The following is a 19842-nucleotide window of genomic DNA, read 5'->3' as shown; positions in this document are numbered from 1 at the left end:
TTCTATTTGATATAGTTCATTTATACCCCTCTAATTTTTCAATGTAATTTTTCATTTATACTCTTCTAGCAAATCGATCCAATAAAAAGCTCATACTACCTCAGAATTGTTTCCATAAAATATTAACAAAAATTTTTAAGAAGGTTAATAGAGTAATTTTTTTATATCAGCTATAGTAGAATCACTTTATTTTTAAGGTCCTGTTTATTCCTCACATGGACATCTTTTGAAGCAGTGGATTATAAGTAATAAGCATCAATGCATGGTAACAGTGAACTGTGAAAGACTAATAGCAATCCAAAAATGAGCAGAAGGAATGGGAAAGTGAAATATGTACCTGAAAATTTGAACCAAGATAGTAACTTTAAGCATCATATCTTCAATGGGAAAAGCACTGAACTAGAAATATTCACCGATTTCAGGTTTTTGAAAGTTCTGCAAGAAGATGCCAACAGTAATCCTAAAGCATCTCTTACAGATCACGTGATTCAAACAAACTGAAATTAAACACATTTCATTATCGTTATTGCCCGTTTAATAGAATAAGCAGTACATAAATTGGACGGAGAAGATATAAGTAGAAGTAGAAATTAACTGAAGTGAGTGGAATGTTTCCGATCTAGATTTGCTAATAGATTAGACTATCACATTAAGATTTCTGAGATAACGGTAGTACTTTTACATTTCCGCACTGCTTACATTAACTTCTAATTATTGCTCGAAAAGTTTAATATCTATTTTTCGAACGCTGCAATCATTTCCCATTAGAGGAGTGAAATTCACCCATAAATTCCATAATCATTACATCAATTAAAAGACATTCAAATTAAACATGCTGTACATATGGTATATTACTCATTGTCAGCTATTTATTACTTTGGCTACTAGGTAATTATCCAATTAAGAAAGGTCCTTTCTAAGAGCTTAACGGAAAAACATATTATGTTACTGACAAGTTGTATTTTCTTTTATGATAATTTATCATGGAAGTCGAAAAGAACATACTTTTTCTGAATAGCAATAGTCATCATTGTCAAATACTTTAAGATTAGCAGAATATCTAGTCACGCATCTCAATGCATCCTTTGAACTTCCGTTCTGGCGCAGGATATTTGGACCAGAAAGTTAATCAGAATATTTCGGAACTAGTAATTGCATTTAAAACATATCATCGGTAAGAAATAAGATGCGAAGCAAATGAAGTAAATAAAACACAGGAAAGGAAAAATCATCACTTAGTGTCCCACCATCTATCAGATATCTAACTTTATCCTCAATGCTACTTATCTTTTTCAAGAATGACTTTGGAATCTTGAATTCGTATGAAGAATTATAAGCTATTGAACAGAATACTATTTAAATTCTCGAAAAAAGCTTTTGGAAGCTCAAAATTGTTGGTCGTCAAAACTCTCTGAATGACGAATAATGAAGTCGATAAAAAAATTCAAGCGAAAATTTAAAATTCTCAAATAGAAAAGTGCAATAAATTATGCAACTGGGGCAATAAAGTGACACAGAAAAATGCACTTCTCGTGAATAACATTATGGCAACACAACAGTTTATTTCACTTTGTTTGAGAAACCAAAACACTTTCATGACTTGTGGACAGATAAAAAGCACATCAATGCAACTAAGTTGTCAACAAATCACCGTCAAAAAGCATATATATAACAAAACAGTGTGCCACAGAAAAATATAGCTCTTGAGGGCTAATTTAATGTTTCCAGCAACAAAACACTTATTAATTTTATTGATTCCCATCAACTTTCATAAGTGAGAAAGTTACATAAGTTTTTTTCTCAAATCAAAGTGATACCACATAAAAAAGAAATCTATGTCAAGATCAACTTCTCGATTCTTACCAAATAAAGCTGCATATAAACTTGAACTGAATAATGAAGAATGGTCATGGCACACTTCGCAGTTGATCTCAGAAAGTCCCTAGAATCTTATTCCCAAATGCTATGTATATCAAAAATTGAAGCATAATATCATGTAAATTCAAAATGAAAATGAGAAAACCATAATCGAAGTAAAAACAAAAAGGACCATTATCAACGAAGCAACCGTTTTTATTGAAATTCTTCAGAAATTTTAATTCTAAATAAATAATCAGGATAAAAGAACAAATTACAGCGTTAAAACAGCATAACAGAAAGGAAGGAAATGCCATATTCGTCTAAAACGATGAGAGATACATGAGACCAAATCTCTTTCCTTAACTCACAAAAATTTAACGGTCAAATTGTTTGCTAAAGAAATAAGAACAACAGTAAGTTAAAACAAAACCTTTAAATTCACAATTTCAAATCCGTGAAAATTCACATCTTGAAGTCAGGAAATTCACATCCACAACTTCAAAACAGTGAAATATGTGTAATCATGGCGACACATGCACCCGATGTGGCGGCCTCACAATCAGTTTCCCACTCTGAAAGAACAACTAGTTTCTATAAATTCTTACAGCGGAACTAGCAAACCCATGCATATAAAGATAACAATAGAGAACTTACTATGTTAGAATATATTTACTTCATTTTTTACTAAAAAGATTTGCGACAATCACATTATTTATTATTATTATTATTATGAGAAATTTTAGCAATATCAAAAAGATAAAGTCGAACTGCTGTTTGTTTAAAACAACATATCCATATACTGGAATATAATTTGCTTCTCTGTTCTAAAACAAAAAAAAAAATCACTTACTGTCACGAAACATTCATATTAAAAGAGAAATCTACATAATTATGAAGCTGAATAAAGAAAAATGAAATCTATCTAAGCGAAAACTAACATCATCACAGCTAAGACTGAAGTCTGCCAACACCGTTCGACACCGTGAAGCAATGCTGAAATAAATATAGCAATAATATGTAGCAGTAAAACTTATGAGTATCAATACATGACCGATGAGTGACATTGATCAAAATCCAACTAATAATCCAAATATTTATAATTACACTGCACAAGATTCAGATGTTTTCATCCACATATATGTCATGCTTCGTCGAAATGGATTAAAAAACTATCTCAATATGAACAGTAAAATATGCGTAAGCACACTTCAAAGAAATAAAATATATAATCTAGAATATATCAAATTTTCTCAAGTCATTGCTTTGAAATAAGATGTTTGGTTAGTGGAATAGAAAAATTATAAAGAAAGAACTTTATTAAAAGATGGAAATAAAAATAAAACTTATAACTGAAGTGTGGTTAAGTGTCGTGTACAATAAAAGTTACTTTTTTGTTTCCATAAGATATCTATGTGTAAAGGAAAATTTGAGCAATATATTAGAAATTCTCTTACTAATGAGTGTACTTAAATTATATTCAATAATTTAACACCAATAAAGTTTCTGTAGCGAATTCTGTAGAATAGCATGTAAAAATGTTTTATTAGGGAATAAAGTTGAGATATCAAATACAAGAATTCGAAAGAACTTGCAAAAGATTAGAATTATCCGCATTAACAGATTTTATAGCAAAAAAATCCGTTGAAAAAACTAAAACACTGAAGAAAGTGCAATAATAACACAGAACCAACATGTTTGGAACCAAAAACTGTCATACTTGTTCAGTCATTCAGGACAGAATGTTTCATAAGCAGGAAAGTGATTTCAGATGAGTATTTACAACTATTTGGGAATAAACTGAATATTTACACGTTATTTGAACGTGACTCACATAACCTGTACCATATGATTGTCCCATTACTCTAGTTTGATTCCAACATGATCCACGCTGCGCTGCGGCAGTCTACAACAATGAGAAACATCTCTTCTGATAACTACAGGATATGTGATAAACAAAATATGTCACGCAAGTATGCAAAATACAGACTGTTCAAAAACATAGAGTTCACACATAAATAATATAAACCAACTTACATGCTTGGTGCAACAGCACGGTTATGTATTCCGATAAAGCCAAAGAGAAATAACAGTGAAGGCACACAAGCCGAAAAGACAAGATGATTTTGCAGTGATTCAACCAAAGTTACCTAGAAAATTTTGGAATTTACAAATCAAACCTTAAAAATAAATGCATAAGATAAAACAGAAAATCACTATGAATTTAAAAGATGCCAGTAACACGCACAGTACGTATAGAGGGATCCTTCAGCCAGAAGTAGGCGCTCCACAATGTGCATCCAAATGCAATTAGTAACACCACTGAAATGTACATACTTAATCAAGAAAAATTCTAGAACTATCGACCCGTAGTAGAATATAAAATCTTTACTGCCTATTGGACATAGAATGTTTTAATAATAATACTAATTGAAGCTCTTAAAAATGAATGAGGCATTTGATTAAATAAGGAAAATAGAAGAGAAAAAAGAAAAAATCAAGAAAAAGAAACCAAGATAACATGGACAAACGATGAAGGAAAAACACTATTACATTTAAAAATATTATTACATTTACTATCCAGTTTAAAATCTGGGCTCAAGTTTTTATTGCTTGCATATCAAACACAGATTAAATTCAAGAGTTAGTAAAATAATTCAGTCTAATACGAATTTTCAGAAATACATTTTAAAGCCATATTGGATTATTCATGCCGTAAAACTTATTCGTGGCAATAACTGCATAGCTTGACAGCAAACGAAATATTTCACGAAGACTACAGTGCAACGTACGCTTTATAATGGGGGGACGAAATCACCAGCAGTCCTTCTAATGGTTTAAATGTAATGATCTAATGCCCTTCTTAACAAGCCTACAAACAACATATTGCATTGGTTAACAACGCTCAGGTGATCTTTTAATTTTTTTGTTCGCAACAAAATGCGAACTGTAAAGCATATGTTATAATGAAAATAATCATCAAACAACTTACATCGCCATCTTGTTGCAGCTGGTTGCATACTTTGAATCACTTCTGTCAGGCGCCTTTCAAAGTAACGCAAGTCTGCAGTAGACTTTATAAAAACAAATGAAGTTTTGATATCTAGTCAAGGTAAAGCTAAAATATCGAACACCTAACAAACTGCTTGTTGTCATCTTCTGGGCATCAAAGAAAATTTCAAATCCTCTCGTTTCATCAAATTCCAGGAACTGTTCTAATTCGTGACGAAAAGTAAAATACCTTCACAAGCTGCAGAAGTCTCATCCATGGTTTAACCAAAATACTCCTTGCTTCTACATTAGTCGAATTTGATAGCTTAATTGATACAATATAAGCTGAAGACAGTATAAATATAATGAAAACTGACAATATATAAATGACAAAAAAAAATGACAAATATAATACAACAAACTCAAGCGCCATAGAATTCAAACTCTAGCGACTGATGGGATTATTTAACGAATTCAAGCTGACGTTGCAGCTATAAACAGCACTTTACCAGCAGTGTTTCACATATATCACGCTACTGTTCAGTTTTTAGAATGCCACACATTCATGATGATAGTGATACCCAAAATGATTGGATTTTTGAAAAATTTGAAAATGTACAAACAACCCCATCCTCACAGATAACCCTTACCCTGTCATACCCTAGTAAGATTTCTCGGGACTGGGCCATCAAATCTAAATCACGAAAAAACGTGGTCATAAGAGTGAAGAATGAATCAGCAATTGCGGTACTGGTTGGGAGTTTAAAAAATGAGTTGTGGTGATGATGAAATAGCGGTGGTGTTGGTAGATTATCACTCGAAATGAATCAGCATAAGCAATGATAGCTCTTTAATGATGTACGGAGTGAAGAAGATGCCATATGGAGTGAGTCGAGAAATACCGAGAGAGATTGCTTTTGTCTTTCGCTTTTTGCAGCACCGATTTTTGTAGCAGTGATAAGACATTTGAGTCGCTTTCTTGAATTTTTGTCAACTGACAGTGCTTCTTCCAGTCATTATCGTTTCAACTGAATTCATTCCAATCGATTTGTTCCTTGATTAAGTTTATCGTTGGGTACTTAAAAGAGAGGATTTGGTTGTGCTGATTGGAAAGTAAGAACTTCACATGAAAAGACTGTGGTTATGTTTTGTGGGACGAACTGTTCTTTATTTTCTCGAATTATTTTGAATCCTTTTATTTTATTTTAGTGGGTTACAATTTGTTTAGATTATTGTTTCAAAAAGAGACGTTCCGGAATGTCATCATTAACACATCAAGATGAGTTTGTTTATGCAGTTCCTCCGCATTCACTATTCTTATATTAGATTTTGTCTTCTTAACTTGATTCGTTCCAGCAGTCGATCTATTTGCTTAATAATTTGATTTTATTGGGCTTCGTTCGAATTGTTGGTACTCTCTCAATTGAGGACCACGAATTACTGAAGTGCACTTGGTCATACTGTATCACATAAGAATTAATTTCTGACACTTCCAGCTATGTTATTTATCAAGACCAGAACGAATTATACCAGTCAATGAATAAATATCTGTTTTAAGATCTTTTTTTTTTTTTGTATGTTGTATAAGTTATTATACTTAACAATCTTTCACACTAACTTTTACAGGCAAGTTTTGGGGATGGACTCATCATGTCAAAAACGTTTGACGAAAGAATACCAACAGCTCACACTTGAACCACCAGCTGGTGTCCACGTCAAGGATGAATCAACACAAGATTTGCGACTTTGGACGGTTCATGTTGACGGTGCTCCTAATACACTTTACGCTGGAGAACAGTTTACGCTCAGAGTAATTTTCTTTTTCTTAAGTTAACAATGGCAGTATTAACCTGCAATCAGCTTCCGTTTTTTTTGGAAAAGATTTAATCGAAAAAATTCATAGGAGATTTTATTCACTGTTTAGTAACACGATTAGAGTCTGAGGTGTGAAACATTGTTTCGCATTTCAGTACATTAAGATAAAATCACAAATGTAACGGTCAGTATTTTTAATTAAACTGTTGCACAGGTTACGTTTTAGTCATAGTTTTCATCATTTTTCTTTTTTTTTTTTTCAGTTCCGTTTTCCGGATGAATATCCTTTTTCTTCACCAGAGGTTATTTTCATTGGTGATAATATCCCTATTCATCCGCATGTATATTCGAATGGTCACATTTGTTTGTCGATCTTGAGTGACGACTGGACTCCTGCGCTTTCTGTGCAGGCTATTTGTCTCTCTGTTTTATCCATGCTTTCTTCATGCAAAGAGAAAAAACGACCACCGGACAATGCTGTCTATGTGCGTACTTGTAGTAAAAGCCCAAATAATACCCGGTGGTGGTTTCACGGTAATTTTTTTAATTGTAATTATTTCACCGATTTTCTTGCCTCACTAGGTGTTAAAAGCAGTACATTTACGCGAATATGTTCATATCTTTTTATTTTGATTGTTGTAATTAAATTCTTTATATAATAAGTGGTAAAAATTCAGATACACTTTCAGTTTTTTAAAAAATTTTATTTTATTGTTTTTGTTGGTTACTTTGAGATGATCGATCATTGGCACTCACAATATATAAAATTTTCTTTCTGATTTACCGAAAGCTTTGAAATAAGTTCTCTCCTACATTAGTGTTAACTCTTCAATGGTAATTGAATTTTCTTAAATCCTGTTTCTTAAATTCACTTATTTTCTTACATTTCAGATGATACAGTGTGACAAGTATTTGTCAAACTCCGAAAATACAGAGTTAATTTCATCCTGAACATTTCCGTAGAATGCAACAGCTATTTTTTTGTGTTTTCCATATTTTCAGTTACGTTTTTGTCAAGCTTTAGAGTATTAAATGTTTTTGCGGTGTGTGCATTCTTAAAAATAATTCACCCATTCCATGAAAATTTTCAGCCTTACAAAGCTTACGACATTCATTTCTAGGTTTAATCTGTATGTAAAAGGATTAATTGTGCACATACGCTTTTTAAGCAGTACTGTAAAATGTTTTTGGAACATTTTTAATTTTGAATAGTTTTTTTATGCAATTTGTTTATTTCAAAAGAATTGCTGAGAAATTCATGTAAAAGTATTTAACTTTACGAAGACATATGTTCCTTGTCTTCGAGTATCAGAAAGTATTAGATATTCTGACAATTTTTTTTTATAAAATCTTTTTTAAAGTCACAGCTTCAAATCTGCTGCTATGAATGAAAAGTTATTAGCATTCATGTCACTAAAAGTGAAAACAGTATATGTAGTAAAGTCCTTTTATCTTTCAATGTTATATGTGGTGTTAAAAAATAACCTATGGGTTTTAGATCCTCAGACCCAATGCTTCTTGTAACTTTCTGTCAGAAACCTTTCGCACAATTTTTTGTTTCAATAGATGATTTTTTATTATCGAGAAATCTTATTTTAATAAATTCGAAAAGCAGTACTGTTTTTATGTCGTTGTACATATCTTTTTCTCTTCCTTACTTTTTAAGAGCGATCATTGTTGCAATCAATTTTTTTATGTATTAGATTACAAGGATTCAGCCATGCTTTGCAGTGATTTTTAAAAAACTTCGTTTTATTATATCCGTTAATTACTTTAAGGTAATGATGGTCGACATTTTGCAGTCGTCTTGCAGTTTCATTGGAGATTGAAAACTCGATCAATTTCGTTGATCAAAGCAGATTTGGTTTCGGTTTAGTTTTATTAAGCTTTGGTTCAAATTTAAATAATAGAACCATATTTCGAAAGGAGACATGCATGTTGTTTCATTCGTCTTTACTTATCGAATACTTGTCTTTAATGTCATCACTTATCATCATTTTTCTAATGTCTTATGGTTTTTATCTGTTTTCACTTACTTAAAACTTACTTGAATTTACTTAAAAGAATTGTTTTCTCGCTTTACATGGGATATTTCTCATAGTATGGTAGTAGTGGTCTCAGACGCTTTCTGAGGCATGGCTAAAGATGAAGTCACGAGACCGCGTTATGATTTGTATGGTAAATCTTGGATTAACTTATTCATGATTTTTAGTTGTAATAACTATATTCAGTCAGTTTATTCAGTTTTCCATTACTATCATTATTGTATTCATTATTGAGGCATTTTATATCATAGAAACTAGTAGTAACACAATAAAATTCTCGGTACTCGTTTTTTCGTCTTAGCGATGGTTTGCAATGTAAGTGTTGAATTGTGTTATATTCTAGCAGCTTTCATAAACAGGAAATTTAAGGATCGTTAAATTTTCCATGGTAGGCTTGTATGTCTTTGTCACTCGATTAATTTGGAATAAGCACGGTTGAAGAAAGGGATCTGGATGGCAGATATAACAATAATCACGGACATATCTGAGAAGATTCTCTGTTTCATTTATCGGAAGCAAGTCTTCAACATAATCTTAGTAATCATGGTCAATGCCAAAACTAATTATGTATCTCTTTTTCCTACCTTTCTTTGTTGCATATCTAGTACGCCTTGTGCGGCGTCCCCTTTACGATAAACTCTTTGTTCCTTTAAAGCTCATTTGCAATTATATAAAAAAATGAGTAATTGTCTCTAATGATCAATAACATTTATAAGTTTTTTTCTCTTTTTTTTTCTCGAATTGTCTGTATGAAACGGTATCATTCAATATCTTTTGGCTTATTTCAAGGTCTACAACATACAGCCTGAGATATCTTAGTATTCCCCTTTAACAGAATTCTCTATTTTATTGAGCGAATGTATATATCAAGTCTTTTTGGTCTATTATCGAAGAAAAAAACATCTCCAATGAAATCTCTGAAACTAAAAAAGTTCTCCTTTTTGGTTACATTTATTAGTAAATGTGAGAGTTGGTGTATTGAAGTGTATGTGTATGATGCTTCCTGTCATACTGAAAGTCCGGTTTTGCCGGGAAAGTCGATACTGGGATTAGTCATTATTGATTATTAGAGATAGTTAGTCATTTTTTTAGTTCATTATTTTTATAACCTTAACATATTGATTTTTGATTACTTTTAGAGGACTTGATTTGAATAAACATTTCGGCTAGTCAAAGACTGCTAGTACTAAGTTCATTTTGCGTTCACAATATTAATTCATTAACTCTTCTACCGAATGTTCTTTCCTCTTAAGTACGTGCAAAATATTATCGCTTTATTTTCCAAGATTGAACAGTTTAAATTTTGCTTAAATTGTCAAAAACTAACCAGTTGGCAATATCATTTGACTTTATTAGTCAGTTATCAAATCGTTCGGATTTTAGTTGAACACCATTTTGTTGAATGCCATTGTCTTTGTCTTTGAATATTGAAATATTTCATTAAGATCTTTGAATATTGAAATATTTCTCGCTACCTACTCTTAAAGAATCAGTAGGAGCTCATTTTTATAATATTGCGAATAAATTCACAGTTCTATATCAAAGAAGTGTTACAAAATCGAAATTCAAAATTCGTACTAGTTCTTGTCTAATTCTCATGAACTGATAAGTTCAACTATTACTATTCACATTGAGCTTCTCATTTTATTACTCGTTTAATTTTCTCTCATTTCTCGATTAAGGTTTTTTTTTTAACTTTTCAAGTAAAATGAAGTAAAAAAGTAAGATGCATTTCTGTAGAACTTATTCACAATCAATGAATTAGTACTTTGTACAGCATAATTCTTGTTAAGGAATCATTATGGCATGATGGGTAACAAGCCAACAATCAAGAGTTTTTTTTTTGGAATGGGGGGAATAGTCGTCCCATTAATTTGTAACGATAATTTATAGAATCAGCTATCGTGCTGTCGGATATCAGTAACTTATTAGCTTAACTATTGCCAAGAAACAATTATTAAAAGATTATATTAGATGAAACTACTTTTGTAACACTAATTAATGATAAAAAACTACTGAAATTGCAGATGTACACTGATAGAAGAATTGAACATCAACTTGTGCTTCTGTTGATCATTTAAATAAAGAGCTGCTTTATTGCCTCTACCGGAATGGATGTACATATGAAAATGAATTTGTTTGAAAAGTAGCTCTCCTGTTCTAATCATTCCTAGCCACTTCCTCCTGATCTATGGATGTATTGTTCATATATAACGATAGATTAGAAATTATGAGCTAAAAAAAATTGGTATTTGAAAGACGAACAGAGATGCAAATAGAGCATTAAGAGAGCACTCGGTGAAGCTATTTCTCATCAAAAACGAATATAATAATCTCATCTTCGAAGTTTGTGACAGTGGTGTTAACAGTGAGAATGACGTCAACAGCTATTAATAAAGAGAACTGCTCCATTGAAATATGCTTTATTGATGTAGAGTTTTGTATTCTCGAGAACTTTCAGAATTTAAAAATTTTCAAGTTTATCATATTTAAGATATCATTTTTTTACATCGAATCGATTTATTTTGAAGAAGGCTGGTATTACAGAAATTTGATAACAGAAATATAAGAAAGTTCGTTCTTAATCACCAAATTTAAGACTCAATATATTCAAATGGTATTTGAATAAATTGGAGCATTTTCAAAACCTATCTCAACATAAATTATGCTGGGCTACCAACTTTTGCATTGCTTATTCGATAAGTAGTAATACGATTGAGCTTTTAATATAAAATATCAATGCCATCTTTCAACTGAATACTTGCTTGTGAAAAATTTATGTTTTATGTTATCAGGTAAAGCGATCTAGAAAGCAGCAGTCCTCTTTATACATAAATGTTTCAGTTAGTTATTTTTATAGATTTCATTTTCCAGTGTCTACTAGTAACAATAACCAAACGATTATCCCTAGAACATTAATTGATTTCTTTTCTAGGCAAATTTTGAAATACTGCTATAGATATTATAAACTATATGTGAAAATGTTTGGTATTTTCTATATTTGAACTATAATTTCATAAAAGCAGAAATTGTTTCCAAAAATTTTAGTCTCAAATAAAATGCAAAGTGAAGTTTCAGAAAACATTTGTCTGAAAGTGACATTTGCATAATTTAAACTATTGTGAAAATTGTTTACCTATGAACTTTAGAGCAAATAGATGTAGAGTGAAATCACCAAGCATAAACGTAAGTAAGGATAGATCTTCAATTTTTAGAGGATGAATGAGAAAAAATATGTAAAAGATGAGAGATTTATAAAAAACATAAGTGAACATTTCAAAAATTCCTAATTTAAATGACATTTCTATTATAACAAAATTCCGAACGAAGCAAAACTTGTCAAACAAATCTTCTACATATTTTTGAAGAGCAGTGTTTTGCAGAGATAGTGATGATAATATTAAGACTGGCGGAATGATTCTTCCAGTATTTGTTTTTTTTTTTTAGATTGAATGCTATAGTTGAATCAATGTTTAAGAGTTGCTTCAGTCCCATTACAGCTTCAAAAGAAAAAAACATAATAAAAATTTGATGTTATGAATATAAAATACGCCAATTATGCGATGCATTCGGAAGCGTTACTTATCTAAGGAAAATATTTCCCAACTTATGGATTTTTATCTTCTTTCATCTTCTTTGTTTTCTGGAAAGTTTTTAGAGGATTTTACATCTAAAAAGTTTTCGTATGAATTGGTGTGCTTTTGTGTTTCCAGTTATTTCATTTTTTACATAAATAGTATCTGAAAGGATTGCAAAAGAAATTTAAATTTGTCACTTTTGTACAAACTTTTAAAAACTCACATCTACAATCAAATATTCCTCATAACTAATTCATATAGAATTAATGTTGGCATCCTTATCATAATTAATAATAATTTTGTAAGTGCAAAGATTATTCGTGTTACCTAAACGTAAAGATTATTCTTGGCAATAGATATAAGCCACAAATACAGCACTTTTGGATTAAAGTTATCTAGAAGTATAATTTAGAAAACTTTGAAACTTCGAAATGATACTTTAATAATGAGCAAAAGTCTCAACAAAACCTTCGTATTCGGTTTTGAAATAATTATTTATGAAACGTTGTTAGTTATAGGTATATAAAAGTACAATTAAACAATAAAATAATAGTTATTCATTTGGGAATTTGGATGAAATTTCGGGAGAACTGTTTCATTGTCTCAGCTCAAAGCATGAAGCTTCTTTTTTAGTTGAAATGATTGAAACTTTTCGACGAGAATTTTTAAGCAATCTACTTTAATTCTGTTTTAAGCAGTAAATATTATGAACAATGGAATATTATAGGTTGTATTGTTTCCAAGCCTCAGTGGAAACTATGTAGCAGATTTTTGGACTTACTTTTGAAATGAATATGAAAACAACACAGCATTTTGTCATTCACTTCAAAAAAAAGAATAGAATTCCAGTAGCTACCTGAAATTTAGAATGAATAATTTCTTTGTTTTTTCACATCATTATTGACACTGTCCGATTGTTACCAGTTAACAATAGGTTAGTCAGGATTATTAATTATTTTCACGAATCAAAATTGTCTGATCAGCTCGGACAATTTTAGTGGTCTTCTATTATGCAGTTGTGTTGCAAATCAAATTTTTTATTTAATGAAAAAACAATCTTTAGCGATGATAAGTCTTTATCATAATAGAATTTGTGCTTAATCTTTTTAAATTTTAATTTCTTTTACTTCCAACTACTTCTCTCAATATGTTAAGCCAAGTTTCGTGAAACACTGTAAGCATAGCCTCTCGTGATATCGATATTTTGTAAATGGATTAGATAGATTTTTTCAATCGATACAGATCGGGTGAATGTAAATAGATGCTTACCTATTAATTCTTAACATCATAGTTTCAGACTTTAATTGCTCGTTCCTTCCAAACTTAAGGATTAGCTGTTTATTCATTGTTTTATTGCTATTTATTATAGGTAATTATATCGGTAACAAAGTATTGGAAGAAAAAAAACAGCAATTTCTACTATCTAAAATATTTTTTTTTACTGAAACTTAGCATATGTTTTCCTAGATTTGAATGTAGCCCTACTTTACTCTCGAGAAAGATTTGAGTTGAGATACAAATACTTCTCATTATTCGGTAGTGCTATCTATGCACATTTTATTTCAGCCTGATGAAGTTTTCAATATCCATAATTCATTCCATTTGTGAACAAACTATTTAAAAATCTGTACATTAACCTCAATGAAATAATACATTTTTCATTTCATTACAGATTAGGATCATTTGGCCAAGTCATATCACAGTTAATGTGGTATTTATGACTGCTGGTTGACATATGGAATTGAAAGTGAGTGGTGATAACTTACATCTAAGCATTTGTACTTTATGCTAAACATTTCATAGCCATATTAGTGTTACCATTTGCTAATCACATTCCTTATTTTTTATTATTTTATATTGTAAAAGAAGGTTGTTAAAATGATCCTAAAATAATAACATTACTCTAGCTTGTTATCTATTTGCATAAATTTTTTAGTGGTACGAATTAAAAAAAAAAACCTTGCTCTTACCATTTTGGTAAAATTACAGCAAGTTATTCTACTAACATTAAATTTTTAAAAAAATTTGAGTTATTGCAACATTTTTAACAGCATCTCTTATAGAAAAAGCACTATTTGATTTGTATGTATTAGTTCTGTAGCATTTGACCAGTTATCACAGTTGTAACCAGGAAGAGAATAAATAAACTTTGAGTCTAAAACTTTTCCTTTAAAGGCTAGTAATTTTTGGAGCAAAGTTGCAAAGGACTATTTGATTTTTACATTAAGCAATCTAAGCAATAGGAATAAAAAGCATTAAGAAGGAAGGAATGATTCAGTCTTCTAGCGGAAATGCAAACTTTAAGATGTTGCCTTAAAAAATATAAAAAAAAATAAATAAATAAAAGTTTATCAGTCGTGGGCGCACTTGTAGTAGAACAAACATAAGCAGAATACTTTTTGTTCCTGCAATGAAAAAACAGTGAATTTTGGAAAATTTCAAAAAATATGTAGAGAGTAGGATTGCAGTGATTTGTGGCACAACATGTTTTAGGTCAAATTGTTGTCTTTTCAGAATCGAAACCTTCGTACAAAATATAATAAAGACTTCAAGATGTCAAGTGAAATCACTTGGCTATAAAATGTGAATGAAAAGGTTAAGGTCAAATGTCTATTTTCTACAATTTTCTTTGATGAAATTTAAAATTGCCGATTAATTATTTGGACCAAAGTAATTTATTGTAACGTTATCATCATTAACACTCATTATCATCAGTAAGATAAGGTAACAGAAGAATTTTTTCTGTTTACAAAGATATCATTATTAGGTGAGGCATTTTAGTTCATCATTTCTCTGGCTAAAACTGTCCTTCATGTCAGGATATCTTCATCTTTCTTTCTTTATTCTTCCTTTTTCTTCTCCTAGAGCATCTTAATGACATAATGTTGTGCAAATACCTTTATTTATTTATTTACCTCTGTAAACTATGCAGATTTTTGACCCGTTTTTCACTTGTTAGGAATGATTTGGATGATTGAAATAATTTTATAAAATTCATTTAGAACATACTAGCAAATTACGCAATTTGCTGTGTGGACATTTTTTGAAATATAATAAAAATCACAAATATTATCGATCGGTAGGATAGAGAAGGATGAGCAGTTGCTCTTCAATTTTCCTGTCAATATCGTTTAAAATATTGCGTCCTCTTTCTTTCACCTTTGTAGTTTTCTACTACATTTTCTTTCATAAATTAGCATTTGTAAATATTCATGCGTTTAGTATATTTATCAACTTTATGCTATAAATTATTTATCAATTTGCAAATTTGAAATTAAATTTAAAAAATTCAAATCAATGATTGAGGAGAGAAATTGTAGTGCTTAAGCATATTACCCTCATATTTAGTTACATAATTTAGGCCACCCTCCTCACATCTGCCAAACGACAGCAACCCTATTCTTAGGAGGGACTGAATTCCACGTATATTCACGGACGGTTAAACTTGAATAAATTAGCAAAATAAGTAAGAATCATCGAGCTGGAAAGTTTTTCCACTTTTCATTAGTTATTTGCAAACTTTTGAATTTGATTTAAAGTTTTATAGAAAAATAAAAACTCCTGAAACTTAAACTTTAATAAACTATGTTACTGAATAAGAGAATAACTTTTGGCCAAAAAATCGACATCTTCATTCTTCCCTGTTTCAATTTCTTGTATTTTTGAATTTTTAATTTCGTCTAGTTTAGACTTGTCTCCTCTTACTAAATTGTATTTATATATGTGTTGACAAAAGAAGGAATTTATATCGTCTTATGTACGAAATGTTAAATGCAAAACTCAAAAAAAAGTTTAAAAAACTTTAATATCCCGTCTGTTGAGAATGAAACTAAAAATAGTATGAAAAAAACGAAACTTAGCTTTCCCAATGGCATTTCTATATCACCTTATTCCAGTTATCATAAATGATCAGTCGTCTTACCGGTTCCGGTTAACTTACCAATGCATGTAGGCTTAGATTTTTCACCATTCAATACTTTCTGAATGATGTCGACGTATGATGAAATCTTAAGAATAGGATATTTAAAGCTAGTTGTATCGATTCTTTTGGCTAAAATCTTCTTGGTGCTTTTTTTCTCTCCCTCTTCCTCTCCTCTTCACCTCTCTCCCTCTGTCTCTCCCTCTCTGTCTCCCTTTTCCTCTATCCCTTCCCCTCTTAAGAATTAATGTTGCACTTCAATTTCAAGCTACCATTTTTTATCTTCTACTATTCTAATTCTTCATTATTTATTTAGTACTTATTTTTGAAGCATTCTTCAAATTTCTTTTTTTAAATTTGATATTTTTTACCAATTTCTTCGTAAAATATCTGTTGGATTTCTAGGAATTCTTTTTATTCGCTTTATGCTAAATTACTGGTAGCAATTAATAAGCATAATTTTCGTTTTTGTCGCCTAACAGACTGGACCCGTTCTTAGCAATTATCTGCTTGATTAAAGAAGAAATGTGCTGGTGGTACTCGATTAGATCATTAACAGATACTTCTGGTGAGTATCACTGATCTGAGTTAATAGGATATTAACAGTGGAATGATAATCAATGCTTCACAGCGTGTTCCATCATCATCCTTTTATCTTCTAGTTAGGATATCTGTGATGTTTTAGGCCAAACGTTTGCCTTTTCCTCTCCGTAATCTTCCCATTTCAGTGCAACAACATGCAACCTCAACGGATAGTGCAATTAGAACTTATTACTGATTCACTCTTAAATCTTCTCTCCTTCCTTCTTCCCTTCAATCTCATCCCTATGCTGTCTTCATTTCTAAATATTTATCAGCTGATATGCTTTCTTGTTTTCTTCCCTGCTTCCTCCTGCCTTTGTTTTGTTGTTGTTAATGGATTCCGTTTTGTTAGATTATTTCGGATTTCAAAAGAATTGAAGAATCGATAAATGTTAGCACTTGACAGTGTTGATAGAAAGAACGTTGACAGAGTGTGATCGTTATAGTTGTAGTATCAGTGAGTAATATTGTTACCTTATGAATGGATGGATCTGTGAATGCTAGAGGATATAGCGGTGCATGGCAGGAGGAGAAAGAGTGAAGATAGATAGAAAACATACATCGAAATAGTGATTTTGCTTTACGATTGCATTTTACTAATGAAATTCAACTCCATGGGCGCAGTGGTGCCTTGTGGTCCATGCAGTTACTTATCAAATCATTTTTCATTTCATTTAATAGCTACCATTTAACTTTTTTTCATAGTGATGGTTGACAGTTATAATGAGTATAAGTAATAACAATGATAGTAACAATAAAGAATAGTGATAGCGACAGGAATTACAGTGAACGGATTGATAACAAGTGGTGATAAGGATTAATGGTGCCGTTCAACTTGACATATGCTCTACAGTTTTGGTTTTGTGAGGTATTGGCAATATTTAACCATGGCATTAACTTAGTTCATAATTTAAAATTATCAGCAACGTTTCAGTTTGAGCGTTTTGTAAATTCTACTGACAAGATATGAAGACCCATCTAGCTTATTTCCTTCTCTTGCTTCTTCCACATTCTTTAAGAAAAGTGATATTCTTTTTGGAGAATGGACTGATTGGAAATAGATAATAACGACTATTGATATTCAATGAAATATCCTTCACTTGAATTAAACCGATCATCTCATTTGTTCTGAAGTTTTCCTTTTCACTCGCTCATTTTTTGTATATATTTTTGAGCAATACAAGTATTCTAAGTTAAAGAAGAAACAAACACATTAGATGAATGACTCATCATCAAGGTAATAAAATGTGAAATGAAACGTTTCGTTGCTAGAGTTGGCCTAAAATTAATGAAACCTATAGCATCACAAATGACATTCAGCAAGCTGTGGAAAAATTAAATGATGCAATCAATTATTGTGGGAAATTAGAAAGTTTTACTTGTTAAATATTTTTATAAAATTAAAAAATGGGCAGAGGGTTAGCTGAATTTTGATGTTTTTTTTTTTTTTTTTCATGGACTGAAATTGTTCTAGTTTTGGTCTAGAATGTATGTACAGATATGGCTAGCTATTAGCACACTATCTTGTACTCTTAAAATTTGCTTACTTAATGAATTTATAACATGTACTTGTTCTTTTCAAGGAATGTTATTTAATCTTTTTTAATTTCATTTTTTATACAAGTACGACAATAAAATATCCGCCACTAAAATTTTTTGCTATAATTTATAAACATCTGGAAAAGTAAACATTAAATCTAACCTGTTCTATGTTGCAATGTCATATTTTATCAAACTGCTAGCGATATTTGCTTTTTCCTAGTAATATCAGTGGAATTTTTCATTATACTTATTTATACATGTTTGCCTCTTCTCCGATTATTTGTTCCTCGGACTTGTTCCTTCTTTTTTTATGTGTCATTGATTCAGCAGGTTTGAAATATTTTCATTAGACATAATTATTTTAGTTACAATTTCACTTTTTCTTTTCCCATCTTCACTTTTCATGCAAATATATTTTCCTTGTTGGAAACGCCACCACCGCCTGTAATGAATCATAGCTCAGCTTAACAATGGGTGAGAAGCGAAAAAGAAATTTGCAGTGTTGAAACATTCTTTGAAAAGTAAGCATTAATGTAAAGTAGTTATACTTTAATGAGTCTGTGTGACACACTTCACTCTAAATTGTTGTTATACATTTCACCCATTATTCTACAAATTCAAAAACATACAAAGATTTCCCTTCCGGAAGGTTAAAAACATACTTTTTACATGCTACCTCTAAATGGAATGTCAGCTGTGGAACCATAAAGTGTTAGCAGTATTAATAGATGTTATTATCAGTATTCGGGGAACAAGCATAACTTTGTCAGTTCTGCTTAGTACGTGTTTTTGTGTTTTGTGGACTGGAAAGTTTGTTTGCAGATGCACAGGTGAAAGTCATATCTCCCGCCTGCACTTACATCCTCAAAGCATAACCACAAAATTGGGAAGAGGCAAAAGTGCACAGCATTTATGTCGTCATTATTGTCTGGTCATTCGTAAAGGTGCTGTGATCAAAACCGGCAGGCCATATCGGTCGAGGAGCGGCGTTCGCTTAGCTTAGAATTACTAGCAGGAACATTATATATTTGTGTGTGTGTGTGTGTGTGTGTGTGTGTATGTATGTATGTATGTATGTACACAACTATCTATATATATATAGATATAGGTAGTTGTGGTACACACTAGCAGAGAGAACAAAAGATACACACGGGGAAGTACGTGGAGCACATCTTGTTCCTGAAGATGAAAGAAGGATGATCGATTCCTAGACTACACTCTGAAAGTTAGCAGTCGTCCTGTTTTCCCATAAGCCACCAGTTTCTGAATTTCTTATGTTCATGGTGTAGTAGTTCCTGAGGAGATTATATATGATTCCAGCGTAGGTCATTTTATAAGCCTTCCTCAAAACTTACTTTCTATTATCTACGCTTTAACACTGAGGACCAAACGTTTCTTGAAAATCCTGAATATGGCCAAAATCGTCATCCATTGTCCTGGACTTGTTGTTGGTGCTGCTTTTCTGTGGACGTAAATCATTACTGCGCATACATAAACATACACATGTGTACAT

General features: G+C 31.2%; 2 protein-coding genes across 2 annotated transcripts; one reads left to right on the top strand and one right to left on the bottom strand.

Moving 5' to 3' along the window:
* Positions 1 to 2381: 2381 nt before the first annotated feature.
* Bma-nepr-1 (Uncharacterized protein) lies at positions 2382 to 5126 on the bottom strand (the record flags this gene model as incomplete). Its single annotated transcript, XM_043080238.1, has 6 exons — positions 2382 to 2432; positions 2799 to 2853; positions 3895 to 4007; positions 4106 to 4179; positions 4850 to 4921; positions 5099 to 5126. 6 exons carry the CDS (start codon positions 5124 to 5126, stop codon positions 2382 to 2384), a joined length of 393 nt encoding a protein of 130 aa, XP_042936172.1.
* A 1361-nt stretch (positions 5127 to 6487) lies between these two features.
* On the top strand, positions 6488 to 7568 carry Bma-ubc-16 (Uncharacterized protein; the record flags this gene model as incomplete). Its single annotated transcript, XM_043080237.1, has 3 exons — positions 6488 to 6658; positions 6927 to 7197; positions 7555 to 7568. 3 exons carry the CDS (start codon positions 6488 to 6490, stop codon positions 7566 to 7568), a joined length of 456 nt encoding a protein of 151 aa, XP_042936171.1.
* Positions 7569 to 19842: the final 12274 nt, after the last annotated feature.

This window comes from Brugia malayi, assembly GCF_000002995.4.
Source record: "Brugia malayi strain FR3 genome assembly, contig: Bm_v4_Chr3_scaffold_001, whole genome shotgun sequence".
Taxonomy (NCBI): Eukaryota; Metazoa; Nematoda; class Chromadorea; order Rhabditida; family Onchocercidae; genus Brugia; species Brugia malayi.
This window is presented reverse-complemented; position numbering and strand designations above follow the sequence as displayed.